General features: G+C 39.9%; 1 protein-coding gene across 1 annotated transcript in view; it reads right to left on the bottom strand.

The window, feature by feature from the left end:
* mad1l1 (mitotic arrest deficient 1 like 1) overlaps window positions 1-24,371 on the bottom strand; it is a 69,973-nt gene extending 45,602 nt beyond the window's left edge. The window contains exons 1-15 of the mRNA XM_080879953.1: window positions 24,245-24,371; window positions 23,616-23,760; window positions 23,374-23,514; window positions 23,120-23,299; window positions 22,899-23,023; window positions 22,706-22,787; window positions 21,591-21,721; window positions 19,662-19,776; window positions 18,845-18,906; window positions 10,371-10,457; window positions 9,465-9,609; window positions 5,026-5,166; window positions 3,991-4,047; window positions 1,821-1,912; window positions 1,534-1,624 (exon numbers count right to left, since the gene is read on the bottom strand). Of these exons, the coding sequence (XP_080736079.1) occupies window positions 1,534-1,624; window positions 1,821-1,912; window positions 3,991-4,047; window positions 5,026-5,166; window positions 9,465-9,609; window positions 10,371-10,457; window positions 18,845-18,906; window positions 19,662-19,776; window positions 21,591-21,721; window positions 22,706-22,787; window positions 22,899-23,023; window positions 23,120-23,299; window positions 23,374-23,514; window positions 23,616-23,759 (1,593 nt within the window). The 5' untranslated portion in view covers window position 23,760; window positions 24,245-24,371. The remainder of the gene's footprint in view (window positions 1-1,533; window positions 1,625-1,820; window positions 1,913-3,990; window positions 4,048-5,025; window positions 5,167-9,464; window positions 9,610-10,370; window positions 10,458-18,844; window positions 18,907-19,661; window positions 19,777-21,590; window positions 21,722-22,705; window positions 22,788-22,898; window positions 23,024-23,119; window positions 23,300-23,373; window positions 23,515-23,615; window positions 23,761-24,244) is intronic.
* Window positions 24,372-25,310: the final 939 nt, after the last annotated feature.

Below are 25,310 nucleotides of genomic sequence, written 5' to 3'. Positions count from 1 at the left end.
TCTCCAGTTTGCATCATGTTTCTAAATTGAATAAGTAACTATGTTAAATGACTCTGATCTCAATCCTGACTGAAATAACCCAGTATCATTTAATCTTGATTATCAAAATAAAGAAAAAAAATACATGTTTTAAAAAAATAAGTACATAAATATGGTAGAGAGACCCTACAATAATACACAGAAAACCCCAACATTCAAACAACCTCCTATGAGCAAGCACTTGGTGACAGTGAGAAGGATGGTGACTATAATAACTCCGTCGATAGCACTTCTAAAATCAGAATCTCTTTGTATGGCGTTTTTAGAAGGATTATATCTGCTCATACACTGTCATGTGATTCCTAGTTTAAAAAGTTGTTGCTTAGTTTTTAACTAACTGTAAGATAAAAAATTACATTCATTCACTTCTACTGATCTACTCAGAGTTAATTTTAGGTGTTCAATGATCACTATGCTGGTTTCAAGATTTTAAAGGTACAACCACTGGTCATCCAAGCGATCGACACCTGTGTATTTCAGTACGATTTAAATATAAAGGCACTAATAATGGGACTGGCTACGAAAATCTTATATGGAAGTTGATATAATACTAATAAAAAAAATGCAATGTCAGTTTATTTGAGCAATCAATTCTGTTAACTCATCCTTATTCAGCTATTCACTTCTTCTTTCAAATAGTTCTCCATTCAGTCACTCATCTCCTCAGTCAGTCTGATGTAGAGGTCTCTTGGTGTGCATTAGACCATGAAAGAGTCATAAAAATTAGCTCCTAAGAACTGACCTGATCCATTGACTGTGTAACCTTGAAACACACACACACACACACACACACACACACACACACACACACACACACACACACACACACACACACACACACACACACACACACACACACACGTCAATTGCCTTAAAGGTGGTGGTCATGCTTGAAAAAACATGGATTTCATTCAACCCACTGCTAAATGGAACCAACACGCTTGCCCACACACGTTTCATTAAAGTGCCCTGTTGGCTTAGTTTGGCACAGTATGAGTCAGGGGAGTTAGAGAAGCTGACTGAGATGAAACGCACACACGCACGCACACACACCATTTTAAAAGAAAAAAACAGGAAAAGACTTAAATAACTTTGGAAGATGAAAGCAGCTGGATTAGATGCACACAGTCAAATGTGTGTGTCTGTGTTTATGTTTCACAAATGTTGTCTACCAATTTAATTTTAGCCAGTGTCATTCGCAGCTAACACTAGGGAGGTCCACGAAATGCTCTGTGTATTGTAATCCTTTCCACCAACAAAGGAAGGATTTCAAATCAGCCACAGGTTGTGCGATTTTTCCATTGGATGCTGCTCAAGTCACACCTGGGTCCAATTATGTTTGAAAAACTGTCAGATATGTGAAACGTTTGTGTGAATCAATCTGTAGTGTCATGCGGGCTCGTCTGCTGCCCTTGGGGTTATTAAATTGGTTCCTTTGTGCCAGACGAGTGAATCCATCACAGAAAACAGTTGGAGGGAACTTAAAGCGCCTACCTGTAGGTTGTGCCTCTCCAGTCTCATCTCCAGAATGTTATTCTGCTCCTCCAAACGTTGCCGCTCTCTCTCTAAATCTTCAATTTTCTGTCTGAGAAAAAAGATGCATGCACATACACTGTTTAATAACGCCTAACATGCAAAGATGTGACCATGTATGTCACAGAGTGAACAGGTTAATCTTAGGCGTATAGCTCTGCTCAGGCATGCATGTGAGGCATTAGTGATTTAATCCTTTATATGTATAGTCATGAATTTTTCATTGCAACAAGTTGAGGTCAACCCACCTGAGAATGGTGACCTCTTCTTTGGTCAGTAAAGAGTTGCTGTCAGTAGCAGAGGCCTGCTGCTTCTTTAAAGACTCCAGCTCCAGCTCCGCCTGGGACACAAAGAAAATGATCCTGGTGTACTATCATCAGACCACCTTTGGCCGTGTGCCTGGCAGAAACCTTCTGCCTGCAGATAAATCCTGAAGACTGTATTATAGTGGGCTGCTATCTTTTTGACACAGACATCAAGACAAACAGATATATCCTTTACACACCATTAGCCCACTAACTTATTTTCTGTTTCACAACGTCCTGATCTTTTTACCTCTTACTCGTTTCTATTCCATCTGTCTCATAGTTGTTTTTTTCCCCTCTGATCTTGCTCTCGTCTGTAAAATTATCCCTCATTTCCATTTGCACACCAATTTTCCTCCTTCTCTGACAGCATCTGCCCGTCTCTCGGTGCATCCCCACTCCCAGTCTTCCCAAGACAGATAAGTAATTACTGCTATACCAGACAGGTAGATTTCACGCGTCAATACTCATTGCTATGGCTATGTTGATGTCACCTCGGCAACAAGGAGCCAAGAAAAGAAGGAAGATCATAGAATGAGTAAAGAGGGTGCGTTTCAAGGTTTCAGGTCACACCTGCCAACTCGCTACGTTATCCGGGACTATATTTAAAAGCAGAATACTTCTGTCTGTAAGAGTTTTCTGTCATTTCTAAAATCTTCAATTGAGAAAAATGTACATGCCAAGATTGACAGATAAACCTGTTAAATGTACTGACACACTCAGGACTGAAAAAAGAACATGTGCTAAAGTTTACATCTGTTTTCATTTTTTTACACTGTCATTAAAAGATTACTATGTATAGATAGATGCATAGATTCTTTTGCATCCATATTTCATTTTATTCTTATATTTAGCTGGTTGGGTGGTTATATTCATCAATTTTCTACCACTTACATGAATCTGGGCTGTTTGAACCAGAGTCTAAACAAAGATAACAGGATTTCTCTCTCTCCCCAGCCATCTCCTCCAGCTCTTCCAGGGGCACAGTGAGGCAAGCCAGACATAAGACAGTATCTCTCCAGTGTGCCCCTGGGTGTCCTCCTGGTAGGACATGCCTGAAACACCTCAACTAAGAAGTATCCAGGAGGAGTCTTAGTCAGGATGTATAGACAGACTATTGTGAGCCTCTACTGAATGACTGAGCCCCTGACCTCACCTTTAAGTGGGATCCCAGAAAACTTTTGGATGAAGCTCATTTCCACTTGTACAGTGGCTTGCAAAAGTATTCGACCCCCTTGAACTTTTCACACACCCCACTTTGCAGTTATTTATTTGTAAAAAATGTTTGGAATCATGTATGATTTTCGTTCCACTTCTCACGTGTGCACCACTTTGTATTGGTCTTTCACGTGGAATTCCAATAAAATTGATTCATGTTTGTGGCTGTAATGTGACAAATTGTGGAAAAGTTCAAGGGGGCCGAATACTTTTGCAAGCCACTGTATCTGAGATTTTATTCTTTCAGTCACTGCCCAAATCTTGGGGTATTCAGTGACGGCAGAAAGGTAAATCAACCAGTAAATCGATGGCTACACACTGACACTCAGCTGTCTCTTCACTGCAACGGACTGGAACAGAGTCACAAAGTCCTTTAATTAATTAAATGGAGTTATATATGCATGTTGTCTAGGTAACTTCAACAGATTGTACATAAAGATGCATGATTCCCACCTCCTGCTACTGAAGTCTGCCTTCCCTCTTGTTCTAATTATATCAATTATTAACCTGGAGCCTCCAGGACAGTGGGCACATGATACTGGTGGCCACCCAAAGGTGCACACACATGCTACTTTCCTTTAATTTCACATAGTGTACATGGCACAATCATAGATGCTGGTTATGCTCTTATCTTTTTGTAACTGCTATATGTGAAATTAGCTAGCTACATCTCAAACGCTTTTTGCAAAAATAGACTGATTGTGCTCTTGGATCCATGTCTCCAAACTGGTTGATACTGCTTATACTTTGGCTGCTAATTACTTGACTGGTGAAAAATGCCTGTGCCTTTTATAGAAACGGCATGTTGCAACAACAACAACAACAACAAAAAAAAAAAACAACAACCCAAAAAAAACCACAAAAAAAAAAAAAACGGGATTGCAGGTTCACTTACTGTTTGTAGCTGCAGTTTTAGTGTCCCTGTCTCCTCCTGCGCTTTGGTCAGCTGAGCCTGAATTAACAGGACAAAAGAAATGTAATGCAGAAGCAAAAAGAAAAATGACCCTAGCCTACTGATATGCAGTAATAGCCCTCCAAAAAACAAAGGAAAGAAGCCAGTTAGTACTTCAAAATAACATCCCTGTTGAGAAATGAGCTGCTATCAACCAAAATATTAGGTCTTTCATGGGTTATTATTTTGTATTGTAGTGTCCTAAGGCAGTGTGTTGTGGAGGCTTTTGTGTTTGTTCCATTTTCTTACAGATCAAGCTGCATTTAAGCTTTTGTAGCTTGCCATCACCAGTGTGTGAATGTGTGTGTGAATGGGTGGATGACTGGATATGTAAAGCGCTTTGGGGTCCTTAGGGACTAGTAAAGCGCTATATAAATCCAGGCCATTTACCATTTTATTAACCTTCATGTTAGATTAGCCAAGCTGTGACACTACGAGTGCAGGGGGTGCTAGGTTAGTGCTGATTCCCGTTTCAGCACAGCAACTGCCAAATTCACAGTGATTGTTGGCTGATTATTAAAATAAAAGATTTGTAGAGAAATTCAAGGTATTTCGCCCATCTCTTTCAAAAGTGAGTCACAGTGTAAACAGCATAATGCAGTAACTTTAAAAGGGCAAAACTGGAGAGAATCAAACTGGGGTTCTGCACTTAAACATGGCAATTCTGTCAAACTGAGGGAATTAAAAGAAAAGGGTGACAATCTCTGCAACGTAAGTCCAGTATTATCCATTTTTGTAGATGTGTTTCAGTCTGTCCGCTAAACAAGAGTATTGAGGATGTAAACAACAAGCAGCTGAAGCTAAGCAGCATGCAATTACTGTGCCCTCAGCTACGAGTCATGTGTCAAACAGCTACATGCATAATAATCTGGTCGGCAGCTTAGTGGAAGTCAGTACTTTCAAATTCAACTTTGAAAAACAAAACAAAGAGCAGAAGACAAAAAAAAAAAGTATATTTATGCACGCCTGCAGACACACCTCCATCTCTGCATTATGGCTCTGTGTCTTCTGCAGTATGTCCTCGGCCTCCCTGAGGCGTTTGCTCAGTTGAGGAGAGTACTCAGTAGGCGCCAGCTCGCTGTCATAGGACTCTAATATGGCACGCATTCCATCCCGCTCCTGCAACATAAAACGTTACACATTAACAGCACTATAACACGGTAAATCTGCTGATTAATAAACAAATTTCACCGTATCCAATAAAGTAAAAGAAAAAGTTGTGGGAATTTTAACATTTTGTAGCATCACATAGTAAATGTCTATCTGTGTCTGCATGAAAAAACAAAGTAAGAAAGCATCTTTCTTACTTTTTTTCCTCTAATTGTTACTATGTTTCTTTTTGTTTGCTTGCATAAGTCAGTAACACAGTATGAGGCAGCTACAGCTTTCTTATCCAAGCTGTGATAAGAGAAGCTTGCGTGTGCCCATGCTCATCTGTATTTCTAAAACTGAAAGAATCAAATCAAAGAAAAATGTCTTTGTAGACAAAGAATACCAGAATGAATAAAGAGCACGTGTTGCCTATATTATGCTTCCTCATCATCTCATCTTTAATGTGCTGAATAGTAAACGTTTTGTCCTCTGTAATGGAGTCAGAGGCATACCTGCTTCTCTTCAACAGGAAAAATATTTCTTTTAAAGCGTCAACAGGACTGACATAGTTTCCAAATAGCTATCAAAGTTGTCGGTCTGTGTGCTTCATGTCTGAGTGGTTCATTTTATATTTCACTGTCACAGGAATCTCATGGCGTCCCAAAAAAAAAAAAATCCATATAAAAAGAGATTTTTACATTTATTGTTCATATAAGAAATTGAAGTCATAAGCAAAGAGAAAATAAACTGCAATGGCCTGTTGTGGTGTGTGAATGGAACCTAATAAATGCACGATCATTGTATAGAGGATCAAAAAGGCAATAATAATAGGATTAGATATAAATGAAATCACTCAAAAACAGGTATTAAATGTTCAAAATTATAACGGTATAATATATAGATACAATAATATAATATATTGTGGAGGTATGTAATAACGACAGGAGAGGTCTCTGTGTCTCACTCCAACTTTATTAACTGACTCTCAGAACTTCACATATATATTGAGCGCCAAAATCTCCACCCCAACACTTCCGTTCAACTTGGGTGTGAGTGGAGCCACCTGGTGGTCCGCCACAATATAATATAAATTGTAAAAGACTATTGACTGTCCCATAGTTTAGAGAAGACAAAAGGTTAACGTTGTTAATTTATAGTAATTTAATACACAAGCTAATCTAAATAACACTTCATAATAATTGGTAATCATCGTCTACATTTTTGTGAGACCTGTAACCACTCCAGTCAAGAATACTTGTGAGAGAAAGGAAAAGCACAATGCTCTGAGGTCAGCTGTCAGTTCACTTTGCTATCTTAGAAGTGAACTGTCAGTCAGCACTGTTCATATGATGCAACTCCTCCCCTCCTGACTCTGTCAGTGTACACTGTGCACTATAAAGCAAAGCAGGTGGCATTTTATGATAATCAAGTTAAGAACCAAACATTACGTAGCAAAATTTCTGTGAGAAGTCACTAATGGCTGACTCTGTGAATCAGGAGGTGCAAATACATGAAATCTGTTCTAGAGTGGCCACTGACACTGCAGCAGAAATTACATATTAAAAGGCAGAGACAGAATCCTGAACTCTGTGACCTTTGTGTGGGCCACTTCATACCAGGAACATCCCATAAGACCAGCCATTATGGAGATGCTTTGACCCAGTCAAACTGACTTTACACTTGTGTAACACATTTCATCACTTGAAAGCTGCTAATGTAACACGGCAATAAATGTCATAAGTTTTAAAGTACACTGTGTAATGTAATCAAACTGTTTACCAGAAGGAAAGTGTGATTTTTTTAGCCGAAGATTAGCTGGCATAATGCTAGCTTATAACCAGCTGTTGATTAGCTGACTTGTTGTCAGCTGTCCAGAGACAAGAGGGTCGCATGTCAAATCTGCTGACAATGAGCACTGTGACAATATCGAGAATAAATGAGTGTTTATGGATGTGACTGACTCCAGTCCAGTTGAGAAGAAGAGGAAGAGAATGAGGTGGAAGAAAAACGTTTCTCAACTTCCAGACGGCGGCTGAAGCAACTACAAATAAGAGTGAAGGATACCGTTGATTGGCATATGACCTGCTACGTAACACATTAGAGGGTCACCTAGGGAACCAGCTTCAAAGTGACGTGCGTGTGGACGCATCTTAACCCTCGCCTGTGACCATAACCCTAACCCCAAATTTTGCCCAAATCCCAACAGTGGGCAGCAATAATAATCCTTGTACAATAGCATACTGGTTACTACCTGCAAACAAACCATGGCAAAACTAACCAGTCAGATCAAAATCAAGATAGTCTGCTAAGAAATGAGTCCGTCAAATGCATTACAGCAGTTTAGTTTGCCAAGCATTGACACACAACCATTGACTTCATACATCCTACAAGATTCTCTTTAGAGGAGAAAAGAAGATAAATAGGAAGACAGAATGAACAGAAGTAAATACAAAAAAGGCACACATGAGTACGTTTAGAGGTCAATGTGCATGTGTTCACTCCCAGTACTAACCAGCAGGCCCTTTGGCTGTTTACTCTCCATTAATGTGCCAAGAAATTCACTCAATCTTAATCAAAATCTGTCACCTCTTCTCTGATAAAAACTCTCAATTTAAAAACACACAAACAAACAGGGAATGGGTGGACAGAATGATAAAACTATCATTACTGTTTTCATCATCTTTTTTTTTTTTTTTTTTTGAAATTGCTTTTGTGTCAACTGTTTTATCCAGTGCGTGAAGCTCTGGCCATGCCTCTAATGGGTCACGAAGTCTGTCCCACTAAAGTATGTGAAGGTAAAAGAAGTAACCAGACCAATGGTGGCTTAAAGGAGATGCCGCCTTGTGGCAAAGACAAAATGTTGCATTTCATAGTAAAGAGTAGAAGAACCTCAAGGGTTTGTGGGGTAATTAGTTAATTAACCAGTTCTCTTCTCTTCTCCAAAGAATTCTTCAAAGGTCAAACATTTACTTGATGAACTGGTTAGCTGATCAATATACAAACTACTGACGACAATCAAAACCGAATAACAATTTAGTTATTTTGTCAGTCACTTTGTTGGTTCCACATACACAAATAGGAGGACCTGCTGCTTCTCTTGAGTTTTATTTCTTAGTTGGGCAGGGTGACATTTCAAATCCATCTAAGACACCTGGAGGAAAGTTCAAAAGTGGATAAACATGCTCTGATTAATCTTTTTTTTCCCTTTATAAAAACTTAAAAACAACTGCTCAGATATTCTTCATATTCCTCAGATAGCTTGTATTCTTCCCTGAATCAAAACTCAATGAGCTATTATTTTTCATTTTAAAAGTATTGAATACATAAATGAAAGACCATTCACATTGTTTTTGCAATGCAGACTTCAGGCTATATGACGCATACCCTAATTGTAGGTGAGCAAAAAGATCCTTTCAATTTTCAGTAAAGTTCAAAAACTAAAAACCATTTGAGTAAAAAAGGCATTTTCAGTTGTTTGTCATTAAAGTATATAAAATGCCTTAAACCTTAAAATTAAGCTTAAAAAAAAGGAGAAAGAAAGAAGGAAACTGAATAACATCAGTGGTTGCTGGCTACATTACAAGCCATAGAAAAATTATTTAAAAAAAAAAAACATAATAAAGAAAAAATTATGAATAAAAATAAACTTGGGCAGTTGGAGATATGGTTGAAGTCACGTCATTAATATACTTCACTACAATCATTAAGGTAATTTGAGTGTTCGGCATATTTGCATTGTTGAAAACAAATTGTTCTGCGACTGCGCCTGAATAAATAAACAGCTTAAACAGTTCACGTTTAAAAGCTCAGAACTTAACACCAACTATAATGGATTTTTTTTTCTAAATAGGCTGTGACTGGCTGGGAAATAACAATTACTTATTTCGCTTTTGTGAAAACTTGATGCAAAAAAATTCTTTCACCGAGCTATAATGTTAGCACCCCTTCAATCCTGCCTAGTTATGGTGGTGGTGTGTGCATGTGTGTGATTTGTGTGGTGAGAGACTAAGCATGATAACGTCGGGAATTACACACATCAAGAAATCAATATTACAGGGAGGTCTTCTCAAGAACTGCAGAGCAGGGGGGGGGGGGGGAGCAAGACAGACAGATGGAGGAGTCATGTGACACCCGGTGGCCAATTAGCAGGACAGAGGCGTAAAGGCGAGATTAAGAATTCAATGCTGGCCTTGCAAGTCTACCTGGCTACTGTGTTCACTGAGTGTTTAGAGTCAAATTACCGCATTGGGTGATGTTTGAAAGGTCATGTTTGAAGGCATGAATACTTCTCTGTGTTTGAGAGTGCGTGGCTGATCGCCAGGTACCTTGGTTAACAGCAGCACCCGCTTCTGCAGTCGACGGACAAGAGCGTCCTGTGCCTCTCTCTTCTTTTGCTCCTCCAGAGTCTTGCTGTGCTGCTGGGTCAGCTCTGCACGAAGCTCAGACTGTGAACGCTCCACACTCCTCACACTGACAGAGCAGAATAAATGAATTGGTGGGAAGCAATTTTTATGTGTGCGCGTTCGTACGTATGTGTGTGTTTGTTAATAACAGGGGAGAGAGAGGGGAGAGAAAGAAGGAAAGAGGTTGATTAATGCAGAACAGTCTGACAATTTGAGAAAGGCAATTTATAGTCAATTTATAATAAGACTCACAGACGACTTACCTGACTGACACCAAAAAATCCCAGACAAGGGTCCAGAAATTATTTTCAGCAGAGATTTGTGCCAGGTCTGATCAATAGGACAATAATTACGCCGAAGGGCAATAATTACACCGCAAGCTCCCATCACCATCCCCTCCCACACCCACGACTCTCCCATTCTGCTGTTTCTAATACTTCATAATGAGCCCAATACGCTCAGCAGAAGAGGAACGCTTGTTAGCTAATGAAAGCTTTCTTAGCTGGACTGAGTTGCAGCACGAATATACCAGAGCACGCGTGTGCGGCCCTCCCTATAGACATCACCGCTGTCTAAACAGGACAAGTTTAATTAGTGAATTCCTTCTCTCGCACACGTACACACACTCACACACCAGTGGTTACTGTCAGGAGTGCTATCAGAATCAGGACCAGTTTAATTAACTTTGTGACAATTAAGGACTTCTCAGAGATATGCTCTAATAGATACATGAGGGGAAGAGAGGCATGCAAGCAGACAGAATGAGAGAAATAGGTCTGAAGAGAGAGAAAGGGATTTTGTGTGCGAGCGAGTGTGTGTGTGTATTACCGGCTGTTGAGTGTGTAGTTCTGCTCTTTCAGAGCAATTTCTCTCTGCTGGATCTGAATCACCTCCCTGGACAGATCCTCGGGTTTCCTACAGACAAGACACAGCACAGAACAGTTAGCATACAGATGTGTACATACACTTACTCCCGCAATGAAAAATTGATACGACTGAGAAAGCAGAAAGGGCAGAATAGATGAACACGACGGCACTGCCACAGTCTTTTGTTTGCCGGTCAGTAGGGAGCTCAGAAATAAAATGACACGAGGAGCAGGGGGGGAGATGAGAGGAGGACAGTGGGGTAAATACTGGTCACTGCTCTACAAAACAAACTCACTCGGTGGAAGAGACTGACGGGTTACAAAACAGACGGTGAAAAGGCAGCAATGCATGTGCCACATATGTGTTTAAAAGCCAACATCTCACCTCTTGTGAAATGGGTTTAAGATTGGGCAATTTAGCTCCACAGCACTTTTAGTGCAAAACTAGAGACTTTCAGAGGATGTAGCTTACTCTTCAGAGCAACTGAAAATTACCAGGTTAAGCAATTCAACCAACAAACCTGGAAATATCAACAGATGAAGGCTAGTTGCTTTTCCTCGATGAAATCAATCTGCTTTACATGTTTCACATACTAGCACCAAGAGACCTGACCTGGGCTTGTGTGCCATGATTAGGCAATCTACTGACAAATTAGGGATATGAACAGAAAAGGCTGAGCAGGCAGATTAAGGGTGTACTCACACAATTGCTTTGTACCATGCCCAAGCTTGACTGTCCGCCCTCTCCCCTCGCCTGCTGGCCTGCGCTAACACTTAACGATCCGGGGCCAGAGTACACTTCAGTTTCTCAGCATCTTATCCCCTGCTTACTCTCTCTCCCTCTTTCAGGCAGACACTTGCTTTTGAAACGCATTCTTGCACAACAAATGAGGTTCATGATTTTATGTGCTTTAATTGTAACCTTTTTTTTTTTTAAGCAATAACACGTTGTCCTCACGTACCTTATAGATTTGTTAATTAGTTAGCACGGTGATTTTCACGAGAGAGGGTGTTAGTGAGGAAGTGTTACACGGTTAGTGATTACACTACAACGTGTACCCTGTATGAGTCCAACTGAACCGTGCCTGGGCTCACCTCCTAAAAAGTGGGCCAAGGCTTGATGTGCTTAACTGAAACGGTCACACTAGTTAAACATAATGGACTTTGGGGGTCAAATGTGCTTTGACGCACTACGGATTCCCTACTGTGAGTACACATCAACTTCAAGGCAGACAAGAGTATTCCATGTGAAAACTGGATGGTGAGGATTTATTACAAACAGCATTTCAAGCCCAAAAAACTTCAGACAAATATAAAATGTACATGAAAACTGGAGGCAATGACAACGATCATTTAGAGCCTATAATGTCTTAAATGTAAGTATGATGAAAATAACACAAAGACTACCTGCATACACATTCACATACACACGCATATCCATTTTCTTCCGCTTATCCATGTTAGGGTCCCGGCTGTTGAGGGACAAGACTCGTGTGCACCCTGGGCATGTTGCCACTCTGTCACAGGACTAGCACAGAGAGACAGTCAACCATTCACAACTATGCTCAATTTAGAATCACCAATTAACCTAACATGCACGTCTTTGGACTATGGGAGGAAGCCAGAGCCCAGAGGGGAAGGCACAGGGAGAACATGCACGCTGCACACAGAAGGGCCCAGATGGCCGAAGGGGATCTGAATCCAAGATCTCTTTGCTGTGAGGCAACATTGCTCACCACCACACCAAATTTATACTCACGTGTTCATATTGACCTCAGCAACATTACAGCTGCTGGAACAGGAGCCAGAGAAAGAATTAATCTTTTTTTCAAGGTCATGATGTGAACACAAATAAGTCACAGCCTCGAGCAGTCATCTCGTCTCTCATCCACAGGTACTGTGTGTGTTGTTTTATATATTTTACATATGAAGCTGGTGCTGGATTATCCACTCAGCACCTGATTCATACTACTGCATTAAGTCCATTTAAGAAAAACAAACAAACAAAAAAAAACCATATACGGTAGCGTGCTAACGTTGCCTCTGTTACTGCAGTTGTGAGATTTAGGTGGCCTATGCTAGAACTTGTTTCTAATGAAAAATTATCATTACTTACTGTTGGAGAGATGTTAAGAAAAAACTGCATTTGACCATCCTTTGCAAACTACCCATGTCTGAAGACAAATACTGTCAATTCTGGGAGATCTAATAAACTGACATCACCTCCCATCTAAGTTTTTAGTTTCTTACTCTTTTAATCTCATGGAGCAGCGTTAACTGATATTACACTGTGTAATGATGGTTAGTAATAAATGCATAGATTTGTACCAATTGAAGCAACACTGACTCTTGAAGATAGGATGCGAGCCTTTTCATTCTGAGGGTTTCAGAGTACAGCTGCTTCTCCTCTACATTGAAAGGAGCCAGGTGATGTGGTTGATAAGGACGCCTCGTGGGCGCCTTCTAGGTGAAGTATTTTGGGAATGTCCTGCAAAGAGGATGCAGACCCAGGACATATTGGAGAGATTATATCTCTCACCTGGCTTGGATGACACCAGAGAAGAGCTGGAAGTGGGCAGGGAGAAGGAGGTCTGGGCATGTTTGCTTGGACTGCTGACCTCACAACTCAGACATGGTTAAGCAGCGCAAAATGATTGAATGGCGCTTATGACAACCACTGTAAGTGATCGGTGATTACTGCATCCCCAAACGCTAGCTATAGTGCTTATTATATGAATAAACTAGCTGCTTTATTCAGACCATGGTAAACTCATTTTCCATGGTCTGAACTCAAATCTGAAATTCTTTTGCAAATCCTGAATGCCTTCAGGCCAAAGAGGAGATACAGTATCTTCCTTGTTATCAGCACACAATTCAAAAGCAAGCGTCCATGATGGAATGCATTATTGTACAAGGCATGCGAAACGGTCTCATCTCAAGGGACCTTTAATGCTGAGCACATTTTCACAATTGAACTGTTATAACTAGAGCTGGGCGATAGAACGATAACGATATGTATCGCGATATAACTTTTACTCGATAGAGAAATTAAGCTATCGCGATAGACCTCGCCGCTCTTGTCCTCTTAAAAAAAAAAAAAAAAAAAAAAAAAGGTCAGCCAATCCAAATTAAGCAGCGCAGAGCCGAACCAATCACAGCCGCAGCGTCACGTCGCGTGACTTGTTACATACAGCACAAGTGCCAAGCCGCACGTGTGTTTGTTTGGGAAACAGCCAGCGGGTAATGGAGCCAGCGCGTAATGGAGGAAATGAGTGTGCCGACTAGAAAAATCAACCGAGCGTGACCGAAGAGAAAACAGATGATGGTTCCAATGCCGGAGAGATTGTCGAACGGAAGAGCCATAGAAGTTCCGTAGTGTGAAGGTATTTCGGCTATTTCAAGTCTGACAAAAACAGAGTAGCGTGCACTGTAAATTGTGCCGAAAGCAAGTCTGGAAATACAATAAACTGGTGCATGCGTCACACTGTGCGCCACGTTATTGTTTCGGTGAAATGAATTTCTACAATACTGTTAATTCTACTCTCTGCAGTGTTTAAATGCTTACATATACACACAGTTACTGTCCGTCCACACACACGACTCGGTTCTGCTTCTATGCCCCAGCTTTGTTTACTTTTTCCCACCGAGGCTTCTAGACTTCTGATTGGCCAACATTTCTGCACGGTTAGGAATCTAGCGCCACCTGCTGCTTTGGCATGTTCATAGCAGCGTTTTCCTTCATTTCTGCCTTTATGTGTGGACGGGATTATTTTTTAAAACGAAAACGGAAAATCTCTGTTTTCAAAAATACCCGTGTACGTGTGGACGTAGCCTCAGTCTCTGACTGGAAGCGCTAATTCGTCATTCGGCTTTTGTCAGACTAAAGTAACTGTTAAAACTGTTTGAAAAGCTCAGCTATACAACAAGGAGAGATTGAGAATTTCCTTTTAGTTCTCAGTTTATTTGATATTGACAAAGGTTAGTCAGTTTTGTCTGTTCTTCTGTAAAACAAACTAAGATTTATTTTTAGAATTAATATTTTGTTTCTAAGTGGAATTGACAATTTAGTCTGTTTCGTTTGTTCTATTTTGAAACTTAAACGCTTTAGCGGCTGCCTTTTGTGTAGTTTGCAATATTTGCCTTTATTTATCTGAAAAAGTCTCATGTTCCTTAAGTACATCTACCCTGTTGAACTTATTATGGGAAATAAATATTTAAATAAAAACAAGCTGCTGATTATTTCACATTTTACTTGTGAGCAACGGCACATTTAAATCTTACAAATATAGTTATTTGGCTTATATCGTGATAGATATCGTTATCGCCTGAAATGAAAAAAACATATCGTGATATGAAAAAATCTCATATCGCCCAGCTCTAGTTATAACTGAATGTAACTCCTGCACATTGTCTACCTTAAAACATAAATTACAATGTTTGAGTCTAATCAACATTTATCAGGTACAAAAGTAATGTCCACACACACACACAATTTTAATTATCCATTTGATGTCTTTTTTTGTCATATTTCTGCTATATTAATCATTTATGGGATATGTTAATCATCCCTTTTGGTATTGCAGCTATAGTTAACAATTTTTGAAGTGATATCCATGCAAGTTGGATATCACTTCATGGTTATCACAACTATTATACATGTACATGCGAGTATATACATAACATATCCATACATAGACGTTCCCTTTGCACCTGGTGAAAGGCAGTCGGACTGAAACTTCATCATTTAATAAAGGCATAATCTGTAAGCGAGACACTGTGTGAGGGTTATGTTCAGCCGTTATGTGGAACTTTTTCTAGGAAAGTGGGTTGTACCACTTAACATTTATCTAGGCGTGACTTCAGGTATGGAAATAAACTCATGACTAAAATATGACTTTGTGAATTATAAGCTGGAATGGCCTTGGTATCCCAAGTAGATAATTCAACATTGCCCTGAGCACAGAGGGATGAGCCTTTTCCTGAACTCACACAAGCAGATATTTCTCTGTCCTCTGCCTTTTGTTTGTTTTGTTTTGCAGGTCATGAGTCAGTCATCTTGGATGCTGTTGCAAATAACGTGATGGTTGCATATTATTGGGTGCAATGTTGTGAACAACTGGGGTGTAACCTGGTCTACAAAATGAACTGTCAGATTAGCGAGTCTTGCTTACAAAACGCACATAAGTGAATCGGGAAACGTGGCCAAAAGTAAAATTTAGTCCAAAGCCCAGATATCAAACATAGCTATAGTAGCAAATAGTCCAATTTGTCCCACTGGATAGATGCGAATGAGCCTTAGTGATTTTATTCACCATAGCCATTTGCTTTCCAATTGTTAAGTAAGAACTGGGAGTAAGAAATGCTAAAATCATAATAAATATAAATAACTGAGAACACTGACTTTCTGTGTTTGGAAACTTGACCTCTGACCTCGACAAAATTCACTCCAGAACTCATACAAGATTTGTAGTAAACGCACCCATGGTATTAATTTGAAAATCTTACGCTGTGTCGTTCTTGAGTTATATAAAGTCGGTCCCCCTCTTTGCTGGGTGATGACAATCCCCAAACCTTTCATGCATGAAATTTAGCTTGTTGGCACATAGAACAGTATCACCATGCTAATTTTAACTCCTCTATAACCAGCGTAGATGGAATCAACTGGCCGATTTTGATGTACTTGATGAACTTCTCTCTCTTTCAGTATGATTATGTATTCCTGAAATGGATCTGTACACATGTTTAGCCCATCTAAACCAACAACAACAACAACAACAACAACGTAAAGTGAAACAGTGTACAGGAGTTGTACTGTAATTTCTCCAGAAATTGCACAAAGTTATCAAAACTCTTATTGGTTTTATTTAATTGCGAGTAATATTTAGCATAAAAATCCAGCAATTTATGAACACTGGGTAGCATTCCAACTAAACTTGTTTCACTGGTGGATCATGGACACATACGAGCTAAAAGAAAGTCTTAATCCACAGGGAACAGCATCAAGTTTGTATGGCCTTCAATGTGGCATCAAGATTCAGCATACACACAAACACTACCATGAAGTAGTTAAATCAATTTAATACACCATCTATCACACAAAAACCAGTCTGTGACTTACATGCACAAAATAGCTGCAGTTCTTTCTGTAGCTTGTGAAAGTTTCAATAATAAGGGGGGAAAAAACATTTTCTGGAAGACCTTTCAATGTATTTTAATCATTCAGCTGTCCTTCAATGGCAAGACCAGAAGCACTTCCAGCAACCAGTCAAGTTGCACGAATTCAGTATCCAACTAGATATGACTAGACGATCACAATTTCCTGTTGAATTGTTGTCAGAAAAGTGATTTTGTGGCACATTATGATCTCACAGCGATGAGAACATGTGACCTTTTGGTGTAAAAATGTCATTATCTGATCATTTTTATCATATATGTCATTTTCCAGATATTTAGAGATTCTTGAATTAGGGCCAAATCAAGTCTTGAACTTTAAACACACAAAATTCTAATCACTTCATCCTCCAGTCAAAGTGAAACTTTCGAGCGATATCATGTAAAGAAAGCGACGGACAAATCCAAAACTTAAATGCCTCCAGCCCCAGCTGTCGCCAGCGTGGAGGCATAAAGATATTTTCATCTTCTATTTCTTCCAATTTTATTTTCAATTGTCATCCCCACTGGCACGCACATAACCAAGCACAATGTTATCATCTCACATAACAGAAGGAAAGAAAATAACTTCTAGCAACCAGCCAGCTGCTAGCAAATCCAGGCTGCAGCTTTAAGGCTTGCGTCTACTTCTCAACACATTTATTGTTCTTAGGAGTTTTCTCTTTTCCCTTTAAGTTATTTCTTCCTGGCAAAAGACCAACATTGTTGGTAAGAATTAAATCTCAGGGTGATGGAGGTCAACTCTTCAAGTACAGTAAATTACATTTATTCAATCCTCAGTCGCAACTCAGCTACATACTCTTCATATCCTGATATATCTTGTGAGAGAAAATGTTTATCATGTATAAATATAAATTATATTTAGCTTTAAGTAACGCAAGATGACAAAACAAACCATAGAAAAATCAACAATGAAAATCCAAACTTTAGTGTCAAAGCACAGCAGCCCTTATGAGCCATTTCATATTTAATGACAGAACAACAACCGCCCTAAACAAGCATCTTCGACTTCATGTCAGCATTAATTCAGGCACTGTTACATTAGTGACGGCCCTGAGATATGATCATTATTCTGTCACTGCAGTGCCATCAATTCTTTCTTCTGAAAGCTCCTGATCATTCTTAACCGCAAAAAGAATATGACATATATCCAATTCACTTTCACTTACTTTGTGATTCTTAAACTTCTTCATAAAAACTTTGACAATTATGTACCTGACAAGACTCCAAGCAGTAAAATGCTGAAATAATGACTGTTTAATAGCCTACAAGGCAATCACAATATCCCACTTATGCACAAATCCACATCAATAGTAATTTTTGCACAGCACTGATGCACCGAGTGCAGTAAAGGTGAACAAATTGCTGAATGAAACACACTTACTTCCACCTGCCTCTACGTCGCACACACTGTGACAAGAAAATAACATCTTGACCGCATTGACATTTTATTTCGGGCTTTTATTAAACACCAGAATAACAGCTTTAAGGAGTTTCTAAAGGTGACTGTGATGCTATTTTGATCATCAGGAGCTAAACATGTGTGCAACATTAATATTTTGCACTTTTACATCAGCATCACACATGAAGCCAATAACAGAACTATGAGATTCCCCTTATCCAGTGGATTTTGAGGAAGAAAATTACAACAATTTACTTTAAATATCTCACTTTTTAAGGATTCAAAATGTTACATAACAAATTACATATGACTAAAATTAAGCCTTACGGAAATATTGATTTCACTTAATTTCATAGTTTATTAGATCGCAGTTTTTACTTTTTCCTCCCACACTTTAAAAAAAAAAAAAAAAAAAAAACCACACACATCCTCACACACTTTTCATTAAGCGCTGTGTTTACCTCACAGTCAACGTTAATCACAAAAGAAAGAAAAACACGGTGCGCATGTGTGCGTGCATGCATGCCATCGGCAGGTCTGCAGTGTTTATGTGTCAGATCAGCTTCATTGCTCACGAGGAAACATGCAATCATTCTCTCATTACCAGCTTTGAGTGAATGCATTGAGACTCATTTGGTGCACTCACAAGCAGGTACCAAACAGACATCTATACACAATGGTGGACTCAATCCACAATGATGAGGCACATTTGTATGGAGTGACCACAGCTCCACCTAGTGGCACTTTATACATGATTAAAAACAGGAAAAAAAAGAAAAAAGAAAAAGAAAGAAATACACAAATGTCTATTTAAATATTTTTCTTTGTGATTCAAACGTACACACTTTGAAATAGTGTCTGACCTTATGTTGAGTCCAGTAGATTGCCCAAGGTTCTCCCAGGCGTGGAGCTTCTCTGTGAGCCTCTAAGTTTTAATGACACCAAAGCAAATAACTGTTTTTGAGTACAGGAAAAGTTGATGCTGATATAATACAGTCAACAGCAGAAGAAAAAGAATACTTTTATGCAGTATGAAGTCTTGCAAATATGGCATCTTTACATCCCACAGCAGTATAAATACATTATTTTCTTCTCTTATTATTGTACATATTTTATAATTCACCAATTATCTCTGACAATAGCTTTTTAAAAAGTAATGACTGAAATGTTTACTCAAGTTGCCTACACACAGGAAGTCAGTCTTTTGTCAAGCATCAGCTTGAAGCTGACACTGAATGCTAGTGGACATTCCCATATTTGCTACCAGCTTATATGTTAATCAACTGTATTCTTCACTCTCATTGGTAGCCACCTCAGTTGCTCACGTGAAGCTGAGAATAGTTTATCGCAAGTCCCGCCCACTTCAGCAGCACTTTTTTCACCTGTAGTTGTTTTCTATGGTCTGTTGCCACCATATCACTACGAACTGCTCCCAGTGTGTATAGGGCTTTTTGGAGGACATTCTAAGCTTAGATTATTAATTAAAAAATATATTTGATAGTAAATTCTAAAAGTTAAACTTCAAAGTTTGCAAAAACAAACATAGAGGACAGGGAGTCACAAAAACCTTCACGAGGATGCAGCCAGAGTCATTGATCTATCTAAAAATGTCTCATTGAAGCTTTGCTTATTCCTTAATTCTCTTAATATTTATATATTTCTAACTGCCCACACTTTTACCTCTTTTTCCAGTTCCATGTTGATCAGCTCTTCTTTGGTTTTCTCCATCCTCTCCAGCTTCTTCCGCAGACCCTCCACCTCCTCTTTCAACAGGCTGCAATTTTCTCTGCTCTCCCTGGACAGAACAGAGACAAAAAAGGTAAATTAAACTGATAGCTCAGTGTCTAATGCAAGACATGGAGAAACTTTCAATCCCTGGCTACAGTCACACTCGGATGCAATTTTGAAAACCGTTTTCAAATATATTAAGATTACAGTGACTGACGACAAATGCACGTAACAATGTACCAACTGTGCATTATAGCTATAATACATTGCTCTCACTAGTTTTCAAGTTTTCTTTACTTTAGTCACACTTGTTGGATTAGGGTGACTTTTCTGTGAACTCTACTTGAGAAACGTCTGATATGTTTTGGCCATGTTATTTCCCACTTCAATCAACAACACTATTTTTGCCCAGCTCACATTGTTTACACCAGGGAGCTGATTATGCTGACACAAGCCGGTAGAAATTAGGGGGGGGGGGGGGGAAGGAGGAGGAAAGAATAAGGGAAAAGAGCTCGGTCCAGACAACAGAGACTGATTAGGAGATAAAAGAAGAATTTTCCTTCTATTGTTTCAGGCAATGTGAAACAAGAATCTCCCCACAGTTTGAGGACTTCCCAACCATCGGAGACCAGACAATGGACTCGCCTTGGAAGATCAGACAAAATGCTGATTGATCCACCTGGTCTTTCTTTTCAGTCACATTTCCCAGACTAAACCTGCAATACTTGCTCCTCTTGCTATCCAGCACCAGAAATACTCAGTAATATGAACAAGTACTTATTGAGATTACATTCATGTATGCCAGTTGACTGTTGGCCCTGAGATGTTAAGCAGGATTTCTCAGTAAATGGCAGCCCCTTGCCCCCCAGTCACCCTCTGTCTCAGAACATGTAAACAAGGAGTGCAGTGCAGCTCTGCAGTATTCCATTTACGTCTGGCCAGAGTAATCTTAGTGTGATGACCCATTCCATTATGCACATCCCTTCCTTGCTTTCCTTACTGATTTTTTTATGAGAGATGGGGAGAGTGTGAGGAGCATGTCCCCCACCACACACACCCTCCCCACACTACTGATATAACATTCCACTTAAAAAAATAAAAATAAACAAATAAAAATTATTTAAAAAAAATAAAATAATTGGCTAATTAGCTTTGTTCCTGTTTAGGACAGTTACACACACACACACAAACACTCGACCAGAAAATACTGCTTTCTGCATAAGTGTGTAAAGGTTTATCTGTAAGGACAGATGGCTGCAAAACACTGGCACACTTTGCAAGCTAATGTGAATGTGTATGCACAGCACAAAGTGTCACAAATTTCAGCAGCATTTAAAATGCAACTTGATTGTCTGAGTACTTTTAGAAGGGTCAGTCTTTTTTCCCCCTCCCATTTAATCGACTTATGAATAAGGAACATTCCTAGTTACAGTTATGGTATCTTCAGCAAAATTCTTAATCTGTTATCTTGAGAAAGTATGAAGAGTTTCATGCTTTAAATTGAGATTTCTGTAATACAACAGAAAGGATAAGTGGATAAACACACCAACTGCTAAATTTCTCCACTTAGTCTGACAAGCTGTTTGGCTGTTACTTGACAAATGGATCTTCTGTTATCCAACTTAATCTTTCAAAATGCTTGTATGCTCATTAATGCCCGATAGCATCCAAACTACGTGGTACAAACAGAATCAACCTAAACATATAGTGTAAGGTTTTAGAGACAACACAGGCACAAACACATATTACAAATACCAAAAACACTTGTTAAAGAAAAGAGAGCTTGTGGTATATGTGTGTGTGAAACTTGTGGATTGAAAGGTCCCTCCACTACAGTGTAAAGAGTTTACATGTTAAGGAAACTTCAAAAATGTATTTAACCTGAGGTAGGCATTATCATCTCTGAGGCGCTTCAGCTCCTTTTCCAGATCTGGAACTCTGGCCACCTCTGACTTTACAGTCTTCACAATGGCAAAGTCCTGCTCCTGGAACACAAGCCGCCTTTCCAACTCCTGCCAAATTAGAAAGTGAGAAATTCACCAGTAATACAGTTTTCAGATTAATGACACACTTTATGGAAACAAATACCTGTAACAAACAAGCAAACACACACACACACACACCTGTATTAATGTAAATATCTAACCACCAATCATGTGGCAACGACTCAGCAATCTTTTATTGTCCAAAAGTGGACAACAGAAGATTAGTAAAAATTGTTGCCTGATCGATGTCGAGCTGATCAGAGTGGGTACTAATGGAAAAAGGGCTTTAGTACCAACTAAGCATCATTTAAACCTACACCCTACCTGACGATTGTAGCTGACCATGTCCATCTCTTTATGAACACAGTGTACCCAACTTCTGATGGCTGCTTCCGGCAAGATCACGTGACATGTCACAAGACTCCAAATCACCTCAAACTGGTTTCTTGAACATGACAGTGAACTCACTGTACTCCACAGTCCCCAGATCTCAGTCCAACAGACAGACAAATCTGCAGCAACTGTGTAATGCCATCATGTCAATATGAACCAAAATCTGTGAGGCATGTTTCCAACACCTTGTTGAATCTATGCTCTGAAAATTAAGGCTGTTCTGAAGGCAAAATGGTATGTTCGATAAGTTTATGTTATGAGGGGAAAAAATACATTTAAACTCATTTTATGCAATTTGAAGGAGAAAGGTAGTTTGAACAAAAAAGCTGATATGTAGAAAATTGAACTGATATACTGCACATGCATTGGTTATACGTCTAAATCGTAATCATATTTAGTAGGTTTACATTCGCTGTAGAGTGAGCTACATAACACTGTGTAACCACACCGTCTACATCAGTGCAAAGACGTACAAACTGCTATGTTTAACTATTTCAACTAGTTTCTCTCCATGAACTGTGGACACTGGAATGTTCTGAACTACAGACAAATCCGTACACCATTTAAACTCTGAAGTGAAACCATAAGGAGCCCAATAGAAGCGACAGCATTTCGTACCTTAATCTTGATTATGTGATCAGAGCATGAGGACTGCGCAGCTTGGAGACTTTGGCAAAGTTGAGAGACTTCCTGATACTTCCTGATCATAACAGCAATCAAAGAAAACTGCATGGTCAGCATTTATATTAAGCAGTACAATATTTATTAGCATGAAAAAGAGCAAAGTGTCAGTCCTTGTTTGTGTGTGTACCTTTGTTGCAAATCTAGCTTTTCCTGTAACTCCTGGTTTTCGAGCGTTTGAGCAGACATTTTTGAGTCTTGGTTTTGAATCTTCTGCCTGAGCTCTCTGATCTCATCCTTCAAAGAGCTGATGGTCTGCAAACAGATAACAGAGGTAATCCAGTATAAGATAAGAGGCACTACCAGACTGGCAAAATAACTGTGCGTGCAAATCTACAAGCATGCGTGCACCTGGTTAGCTGTGCCAAGCTTATCATCTCTTTCCTCCAGTGTCTTGTTTAGACCCTCCAGGTTCTTCTGGAGAGCATCATTTGCTTCCTTCTGCTCTGTTAGCTTCTTATTCACCTCTTCCGCTCTCTCCTCCAGCTTCTTTATTTGTCCCAAAAGCTCCTGGTTCCGATCCACCTCATGCTGCAACATAACAAGGTGGTGAGCTATCTGATGCCTTGGTCATGTGGTATTAAAGGAGTATGTATGGCATGTACCTCCAAGTCTCGTGCGCTGTCTGAGGCTGCCTTCTCCAGTTCAAAACGAGCCCGTTTGTGACTCAGCTCCATCTGTTTCTTTTCCTGGTCCAACTGCAGGTAGCGATTCTTGGAGTGAACCCTCTCTGCTGCTTCTAAAAGCTAAAAGAAGGATATGCTAGTAAGTGCGGAGGCTGAATGCTGGTGCTATTTTTGTTCAGCTTTTTTGCCCCCCTGTTGATGCAAACAGTTTCTGTATGTACCTCCATGCTGCGCTTGTACTGACTCTGCAGGATTCCACTCCCTGCTGAGTGTTCTGACAGCCGCTGTGGATGTTCGGGGCGGCTGATGAAGGAATTGAAGGACTTCAGGGTTGTTAAAATGGTCGTGTCGTCTTCTAAATCCATCCTGGAAGATGCAGCACACAAACGAAAGGCTCACAGTACGAGTAAAAAAAAGACTACACTACGGCCATGTAAAGTTTAGCTAAGCAATTCTAAAGTGCACCATTTTCATGCTTTATAACTTTACGATAAAAGTGTTAACACGTTAATGTTATATGCAGACAGGTTCCTAGCATTAACTACGTAAAAGTGCGAAGTAAGATAAAAGTGGCATTAGCTTCTTTGCTCAGCTGCACAAACACGAAACCAACTTTAGTAGCTTAACCAAAAGCTAATGTTTACGTTAGTTGCCATATTTGACAATTATCAAGAATTATCTCAAGAAGGTATTCACTGGTTTGTTAAGAACGGTATAAACTGCTTCACTCCTGTATCACCACAGGCTACACAAGAGTTCAGTTTACCATGACTGTTTTCTACAGCTATTCTCTCTAAGCTACGTTTAAGTAGCTAACAAATGGGCGTCGCTTGTAAGAATATGTCCTCACCTCTGAGCCGGCTTGGTTTCCTTTTTTAAGGAGCGAGTTATTTGCAAATAGATTATCTCAGTGTTGCTAACGTGTTAGCTGCTCGCTCAATACTACAGAAATCCCTCCAGTTTAGCTCGAATGGGATGTACGTAGTATCGCGAGATTTGGTAACATATCGCGAGTATCAAAAGCAAACTTTTTTGTTTGTTTTGGTTTTAATCAATGACTGTAGAAAGGTTTTCTACAGTCATTGGTTTTAATAGGAAAAACGAATAAATCGTGCACTGTTATCAGTTTGATTCAACGTTTCTTTGTTAGTTTGTTTTTTCCCCCCTCTGATTTCTGGTTTTCTAATAATAAATACTGTAACGATGGTTAAGTGTTATTGTACATGTTGGTTATCTTTGCACACTGTTGTTGTTCTTTTAAGATTCATGTTTGGTTGTGCTGCAGGAAGTAGGGAGGGTGGTGTGGAGGAAGGGGAGGGAAAACCTGGGTTCTGTGTTGTTGTGTGGGTGCCAGGCTGATGAGAGGTGTAGCACGAGGGCGCTCTCCCCTGAGTTAGCAACCCGCTTGCTTGTGCCGAATAAACGGACAAACTGAGACCCAACCGTCTGGTTCTTGAGAATGTTACATTGGTGTCAGAAGTGAAGGAAGAAAAAAGAACCCCAGAACGCCCGACACCCTGTTGCTGGCGACGCTTGCCGTTACGAGACGAGGATGTTGCCGGGCAAGATTAAGAAGGAGACGGAGGAGAGGGAGGTTCGTCCGCGCTCGCCCGCCCATGGAGTGAGGGACACGGCGCTGCGGCTGTCTGCCGAGGCTGGATTTTCTCCAGGTTTGACTAGGCTCGGGAACTGTTCGCACAGCGGCCGCGATTCCGGCGGGAAGGAGTCGACCTCGCTTGGCGCGCCGTCACGTGATGTAAACAAACATGGCGGCGCCCAGCAAGCTGCAGCGAATATAAAAACGCCTAAGTTCAGCGGCAAGACGCCATGGGAAGTGTTTATCGCACAGTTCGAGCTGTTAGCTGTTGCAGCTGGCTGGTCTGAGGAACATAAAGCTCTCCAGTTGGCTTTGTGCC

The sequence above is a fragment of the Rhamphochromis sp. 'chilingali' genome (assembly GCF_963969265.1).
Source record: "Rhamphochromis sp. 'chilingali' genome assembly, chromosome: 4".
NCBI lineage: Eukaryota > Metazoa > Chordata > Actinopteri > Cichliformes > Cichlidae > Rhamphochromis > Rhamphochromis sp. 'chilingali'.
The sequence above is the reverse complement of the archived record's forward strand: the minus strand, read 5'-3'. Positions and strand labels throughout refer to the sequence as shown.